The sequence below is a fragment of the Telopea speciosissima genome, chromosome 2 (assembly GCF_018873765.1).
Source record: "Telopea speciosissima isolate NSW1024214 ecotype Mountain lineage chromosome 2, Tspe_v1, whole genome shotgun sequence".
NCBI classification, from domain to species: domain Eukaryota; kingdom Viridiplantae; phylum Streptophyta; class Magnoliopsida; order Proteales; family Proteaceae; genus Telopea; species Telopea speciosissima.
The window spans coordinates 4,600,535-4,608,644 of NC_057917.1; the positions used below are offsets into that span (position 1 = coordinate 4,600,535).

Genomic DNA, 8,110 nt, shown 5'->3' on the forward strand with positions numbered 1-8,110 from the left:
AACAGGGCATTAAACATGGATGGATTTTTTATTTTAAAGGTAGGGTGGTAATTTTACATGATCAGTTAGCATTTTTTTATATATATGGAAAACAAAGATCAAACTGATAAAAAACTGTTAAAGAAAAACTATCAAGTAGCCTTTTTAGTGCTGCTTATTGAACATGAAGTAATGGTTTTTTCTGCAACACCAAAAGGATCTGATGTTGCCAGCCTTAAGGGTGTCAATTTGGAATAGAAACCGAATATCGAAACTAAACCAATCATATAAAACCGTACCGAACTGTACCAAAGAAGATTTGGTACGATTTCAGGATGGAAAAATAGAATCTTTCTCGATTTTGGTACAATATCGATTTCTAGGCTAAAATTGTTCGATATGTACCAAATCGTACTGAATTATCTATTTTTGTATTAAACCGAGGCTATATGTGTTATTGATTTATTGTGTTTATATATAATATAACATTAAATCGCAAAGAATAAAGACAAATAACCAAAAGAAAAATGTAAAGACAAAGCTGAATGATGTGTTGAAATCATATTTCTTACAAGACTATCAAAACCATACACAGCTGATGATAGTTCAAATAAAAAATTGTATTTTATACCAAATAAGAAACGTTTTATTCCGAATAAAAATCGTATCGCAATTGTACCTTGGCATCGATATTGAAAATAAAATTTGTATTCAATACGGTACAGTTTTGGTATTTACTTTATGTCTTTTGTATCAAGCTGATACCTTACCGATTAACACCCTCAACTAACCTATGATGAAAATATCACCATTGTGTCATGAATTGTTTTTGTGCATGAGAGAAAAGGAGGTCAACACCATCCTTCCTGATAGGTTATTAGAAATATTAAGCAAAAGAATCAAGATTGATTAGCCCAATAACTATGAATTTTGATTTGATTTTTGGAGACCGAACCGATCGACTCTCTATTTGTCCAGCTTTTTTATTCGTTAATATATGTACAAAAAAAGGAGAAAAGTTCTTTTGTGGAGGAGTGTACCCGTGACATAAAAGGGGCGAAATGACCATCCCATCACCATGAAAGGCGAAAATCCCACCCTCTCAATGTGCCAACTCTCGCACTCTCATTGGCCAACCACTCGCACTCAATGGCCATACTCCCCCCACAGAAAACGTCGGTCCAAAAGAAAAAATGATTGAAATCGACTAAAACTGGTAGTTGACACCCTTAAGCTCGAGCCTGATGTCTTGGTGAAATAAACAAGAATAATAAGGAAAATTTATTCAAGAAACGCAGTCTCGCAAGTGGTGGGACTCGGGATTGGTAGATAGAGAGAGTGGGCAAACCGAATAAAGGATAAAAATGTCAAAATACTTCTACTAAAAAAAAAAGTGTCAACAAACCGAACTAGAGAACCAAAAGACTAGAGGAGCAATACAAACTGGCTGGTCCAGGCTTGTTGAGAGTCCGTGAACCATACAATCAAACAATGGAGTTGAGGTCAGTGAGAGACCCCGCGGACACCTGACGCCCCATCCCTATCAGAAAAATAATGTACGACCCTCGTGGCTTTGTTACATGATATGTTGGTGAAAGGAATCACACCTAATCAAATGGTCTATTGGATAAGCCATAAGCGACACATCCAAAGCGACACCTATCCTAGTGCCTACAAAGTTTACAAAATCTACCAAACAAAGGTGAGGAGCATGCCTCTTCTTTGGTCTTCCAAACGAATGACAATCATAACGCAAATTATTTTTAGTGTACGGTTGATGATAGTTGCCTTAGTCTTATAAAGGGGGCTACTGTTGGGAAACAACCGTGTTACCCGAATGCGTAGCGGAATTGAATCGAATATTAACCTTTATATTCAAGTTTGAGATCTCTTCTTATAACAAAAATTAACGAAAAATATAGATTACCTGAGAACCACAAGTACAGTTCCTTATCCATATAGTAGTTCTTCTTCACTTGAGCAATGATGGGATTTAAAAACATTCAACTCTTGAATCTCTAAATCAAAGCAAGCCTTCAAAACGAATCACCACCAACAAATAAGGGTTTCTAAAACCTTAGCCTTACTCACACAAAACTCACCAAGAGAGAGAGGGTCGACCAAGGAGAGAGCCAAAAGTGGCACCCCCCCCCTTTTGTGCTGTCCTTTTATAACGAGGTGGACTCCTTTATTCACATTCCCAATGTGAATAGAAAATATGTTCGTGATGTGACTCTACTAGCAATCCAACTTGCTTTCAAAGAGAGAAGAAGTAGAATCTAAAAACGATTTGTGTGATCTTTTTAATTATAGTTAATTAATTAATTGTATTTATCATTATAATTAAAAAAATTAACAACCTAATATTAATTTTTCAAAATTTATCGCACATAATTAAACTCTTTAATTTACATATCAGACTCTCCACTAAACAATATCTCGTGATAGACTATAGGACATGTAATATAATACTGTCAAACCCAATCCATCGTATATGTCTTTAATAAGAGATAACGTAATTACAATTGGAAAACAAAAAATGTGATTAAACATCATTTGAAGCAAGATACTACTATGTTTAATAGATAGAAATTAAATTTTGTAAACCATTTAAAAATGTCACTGGATCCAAATTCCAGTCCGATTGATCACATGCATTTTCTCTACTTTATATTCCACAATCAAGGATTCAAGGATAGTAGATTCCATGTTGAGCATCTCCTTCATTTACGATGAGTCATCATGAATCCAACACACCGATATATAGTCCACATGACATCAACCATTGGTGTTATACAAGAACCCACAATGTAATACCATAAAGATAAGGATAACTTAGGTCAAAGGGTCACTAGTGACGAGTACGCATCTCTTATTAATACGTCAGACAATAACATATGTGAGAATTTGTACCAGATTCTATCTTATACACACAAATAATGTGTACTTATATTTATGCCATGAAAACAACTTCTATAGTGACATACAATGTAATGACCATGTGAACAAGGTGTCAGGTCCTATCCCTAGTCGATAATTGTTTTGAGTGAAAATCAAATAAACAAACTTATAAGTCCGTAAATAAATTCATGCAATAATAATAAAATTAGATTTATTTATTTCAAAATGAACTGGGGTTGATGGACATACTCCAACCCCCACTGGATGGACAGTTGAGATCAACGGATAACATTGTAGTACAGGCATGAAAAACGTGATGTTACACCAACAAATGGATGGGATCATGGGACCACATACTTATATTGTGCAAAAACAACCTTACTGCAGTTCAGTAATAACTTAGATACCCTGGCTGAACATGTTTGATCAAATAAGAAAGGAAGTCATCAATAAATTGGTTTAAGGACACTTGTCCCGTCCTCACACACCCTCCCCTCCCCCTTCCATAAAAAACAAACATCATGATTTGGGATGCAAAACTGCAAATGTAAATATTGACAATAATATTAAAATTTTATTATAGACCATGTTTTACTAAACACCAATTGATTTAGGAATGATTCAGAGAACAGTTCCAACACGGGTTTACCAAACTCCCAACAGTGGGTAAAGAATGATCTTTCCATGGAAAAACAACAAAAGATCATTCTGTCAAAGAACAACATTCTCAGAACGGACTTATTACCAAGCGGGTTTTTAGTATCCATTGGTTTTACTCAATCGCACACTTTTGCCCTTTTTAATTAAAAAATTCATCTTTTTTCACAAATTTACCCTTATTAAGAATTTTCCACCTATACTGGATCAACCAAGTATTCATATCGACATTGGTCTCGCCCGATTAGATACCAATATTTGAAACCGTTGCCTTTTTTTTCAACAAAAAAAAATAAAAATAAAAAAAATCTATCAAAACAATGAAAATCAACTTTTGAATGAGAATTAGGGGGTGGGCAAAGAGATTCTTTTCACCAAAAGGAACAAACAAAAAAAAATATATTTTGGAGAAGGATTTAGAATCATTTTATTATGTCCTGTTCAAATATGTTTTTACTTGTGGAATCGTTTCCCAAATTCCAAGAATAAAATACTATAGCTCAATATCACTCTTGCAAAATAGAAATTTTATCAAACAGTAGCACTTTTTGAAAAAATTTATAGTATTATTTTGTATTAGAGAATATAAAAAAAATTAAAATGACAAACAAAAAATAACAAATAGAAAATTAGAAATGCATATGGGTGGTTCGTTTTTCTTTCTTTTTTTTTCTTCGAATCTAACGTAGTATGGAATTCGATGAGAAGAACAGAAACAACTTCTTTGTTCCGGGAACAAGTAATCTTTCGCTCGAATCCGTTGGTCACGAGCATCTCGCAGGTACTCGCCCCCCCCATTCCTTTCTCTCTTTCTCTCTCCGACTCCGTCGCCGGCACCGGCCCCGACGTCACGGCTGCGTCCTCACAGAAATGCCTGATTTTTCCCAACTTGTTCCCCCTCCCTCTACGTCTCCCGCTCTGGAATCTATCTGTCGATTGTGTCTGAGTTAGAGTAATAAGAACTGAAATCGTAGGGCAACAGAGACCCAAGGGAATAAATGGGTCTGAGTTAGGATTTTCCATTTCTTCCATCGGATTGATTCTGGGATTTTTTGAAACTAATATTTCTAACCGATTTCAGTTCTTACCTATTTCCAGGTGTTATTTAGCAGTTATTTATCGTTCGTTGGAGGTGCTCCAAGTACGCAAAGGATTATGCTTGCAGTCTGTACCTATTTGCAGGTTCAGCTCCACAAATGTGTTTGTAGTTTGCTTAGGTTTCCTTCTCTGTTTCTATCCAACTTGTGTGCTTCATGTGTTGGATGTTTATTTCTCCTTTTCCCCTTCTCATTTTCTCTTTCTTTCTGGGTGTCTTCTTGTAAGAAGGTAACTGGGTTTTCTGTTTGGATTGTTTCTATGATTTGTTAGCAGGTAAAATGGGGTGGGAGTTTCCCTCCCCCTGTATGAAATCGTTTTTCTGGCAAAAGGGGAATAATGTGGTTTTCTGTTTGGATCGTTTTTGTGCATTTTCCCTTCTCTATTTCTCTTCTTGCTGCTCATCCTGTCTCTCATAGGATTTTATCGCAAGGACAACAATGTCAATGAAGCCTTGTGATGATCTATGTGGGATCCAGCAGCTTGCATGTGATTGTCACTGAGCTTCTCCAGGAACTCATCAGCAACTTTGCTAACAGCTTTCATACGGCACATTTTTGGTGCTTAAGTTCACTCCTTGAGGCGGTGCTATTGAGTTTCAGTTTCCAATTTGTGAATTTTCAAATGCCCTTTCTTTTATCTCGCATCCTGATTTCATGCTAGTTAATACCCATGATCCTTTACTCCTACTGGTGAGAAAGAAGCTTTTGTCATCAAAGGCTTTGTTTTGAATTTAAAAATGGATTACACTCTTTGCATTCCATCTGAAGAGTTAACAGAAGGTTGTATTATAATATCATTAATTCATTATAGACTCTGGAACACTTGAACGGATTGGGATTAGGATGAGATGATCTTCTCAAAGGATAGCTCAGATTTCTCAAAGAAATCTTTGGCACTGTAGTCTCAGAATTCATGAGGCTGAATCCTCAACTCAAGGCACTTGCTATTGTTCCATGTCAGCTTCAGAGTAATCACAGGTGTTCTCTAGTCAAAGGACACATGGATTCTCCCTCCAATAAGTGTTTAAACATTCTCAAACTCATGTAAGCTTGACATGTTTGTGGAATTTCCATTGCCATCAACTAACAATCCATGCTTTGATTTAGGAGATGCAAAATCAGGCCTCCATATTATTGACACTTCCTCCTTGCCATTTGTTGTCTTTGCTCTTTTGAACAGTAACTCCTGTTATGAGCCATGGGTAGCCTTTCAGGACAAGCATCTGTTAGCATGGGGTATGTCACTCCCTTTGTGCCCCACTCAATCCTTTTGCTGACAAATGAAATGCCCCACTGTAGTTCAATCCCTGAGTGCAAAGAGTGTAGTCAATTTAAAGTGACAATTCAGGTGTTTGAGATATAATGTTATTTTAAGTTAAGAGGTTCAAGCTAAACTCATCCAAGCTTTATCTGAACTATACTTGGTACTCACATTCTCATCCCTGGTCTGTGGTTACTTGTTTTTTTTAAAAAAAAAAAAATCCTTGAATGCTTATATTTTCTCTTGCCCCTTTAGTCCATATCATTTTCAGTCCTTTTTTTTTAACACCTCAAACTTGCATCATACATTAGTTCTACTCTGGTTTAGCTTATGTTGAAACATTATGATTGTTTTAAGGAAGTTATCCATGATACCATCAGATCAGATTTTGATTTCATTTTATCTTTGCTTTATTGCTATACAGAGAACTTAAGTTAATGCTTATGATTTTTAAATTTGTATTGGGTGGTATATGTTGATTGATTTGTGTATGCCTATAAGCAAACTATATTGGGTTTTCCTAAAAGTAGGTGATGGAGGAGAGTGGATATGGAGCCTTCTTGAGCAGGTTATGATGTAGGTTACAAATTATAGATTATTCTGGTTCTAGCCTTCAAGTTGGAATTCTTAGTTCAAATATCATCTTAAATGGGATATCCAATACATTGGACTTTGTCACTTGTGGTCCATGGTATTGGACAATTTAAATTATAAAGTTATAAACTTTTTGATTCTGGTTGTCCCTAGTATCTTGGTTGGTAGAAGGATTGGAAGACATGGCTAGCAGCTCACAACCCAACAATGAGAATGCAAAATGGACGAAGTCCGAGGTTGATGTATATGTTAAGTTAATGCTAGATGAGGCAAGAAAGGGAAATCGCACACGCAGTACATTCAATAAGGCTGGTTGGAATAACATTAGAACTCAGTTTGAGGCAAAAACTGGTCATAGATATAACATGATGCAATTCCGGAATAAGATGAACAAATTGAAGCAAGATTACATCAATTTTGAAAAATTGTTGGAGACATCTGGTTTCACTTGGAATCCTTTGGCCAGGACTGTCACTGCTGATGATGTTGTCTGGGATAAGCACATCAAGGTAATTAGAGAGTTTAGTCCTTTTTACTCCAGTTGTAATTTGTAAGATTTGGTTAGTATTTCTAGTAAATAACTCTTTTTAAATGTCAGGCTAACCCGAACTGGGCAAAATTCAGAAGGTTTGGCCTTCCTCAATGGCCAGAACTCCAAATGATATTTGGCGATACAAATGCATGCATGGATAATGCACTTGTACATGCTGAGGATGTTCCGAACACAGATGAGGATGATGATCAGGATGTTGATCAGAGTGGTTTTACAACACCTCTTGATGGTGGGTTGGATGATGTTGATGGAGGAGAGCCAGAAGAGAACCCTCAATCTGAAACCCATAGGCATGATAAGACCTCAAGTGGCAAGAAGAGGAGCAGGAACACGGACTTCTCAATGGCTTGTAAGACTATTGTTGACATGTATCGAGCCAGGATTGAGAAGATTAATAATACCTTCTCTACATCTTCTCCTGAACCCGTGAATGGTCACCCCTACTCCATTGGTAAGTGTATGGACGTGCTGAGCAGCCTCACTGATATTGGTGATGATATGTATGTGAAGGTAGCAAAGCGGATTATGGATGACCCGAACTGGAGAGAGGCCTTCATGCATTGTCCTCCAGAAAGAAAGAATGTGCTTCTAAGAATGCTTGAATAATGATGTGTAGTGTGTAGGTTTCTTTTATAAAATTGAATCCATATTCCCCCTTTTCAAAACACATTTTGTGGATTACTGTATTGTCGACGTTTCTTTGTAAAACCATGTGGATGATTATATTTTCTTCAGTAACTTCATTCGTACTAATGTTATACTATGCATATGTTGCAGTAATGACCAGTAATGATAAATTCCCAGTTGGGTAATTGAATTGAAATGCTGTTGATATGGATAATGATGAGGAAGAAGAATATTCATTAATCTTACAGTTACTATTAGTCGGTTCGGAATCACTTCACGTTAGAGATCAATATAAAGATGGTAGATTGATAGGGGCTGCATGGGTTCAAGAGATTTTTGATTGGTATCTAGATAGATATTATGAGTTATTTAGGATGGAAAAACATGCATTCATGAACCTATGTAATCTAATGAAACAACATGGTTGTTTGAAGATAATGG

General features: G+C 36.2%; 1 protein-coding gene across 2 annotated transcripts; it reads left to right on the plus strand.

The window, feature by feature from the left end:
• Nucleotides 1-4,575: 4,575 nt before the first annotated feature.
• Nucleotides 4,576-7,767, plus strand: LOC122653271. Of its 2 annotated transcripts, none has more exons than XM_043847247.1 (3): nt 4,576-4,719; nt 6,643-6,998; nt 7,088-7,767. In XM_043847247.1, the coding sequence occupies exons 2-3, from the start codon at nt 6,672-6,674 to the stop codon at nt 7,646-7,648; spliced, it is 888 nt and encodes a 295-aa protein (XP_043703182.1). In that variant the 5' UTR covers nt 4,576-4,719; nt 6,643-6,671; the 3' UTR covers nt 7,649-7,767. The 2 variants fall into 2 exon arrangements, with proteins under 2 accessions (XP_043703182.1, XP_043703181.1); XM_043847246.1 differs by lacking the exon at nt 4,576-4,719 and adding an exon at nt 5,675-5,870.
• The last annotated feature ends 343 nt before the right edge of the window (nt 7,768-8,110 follow it).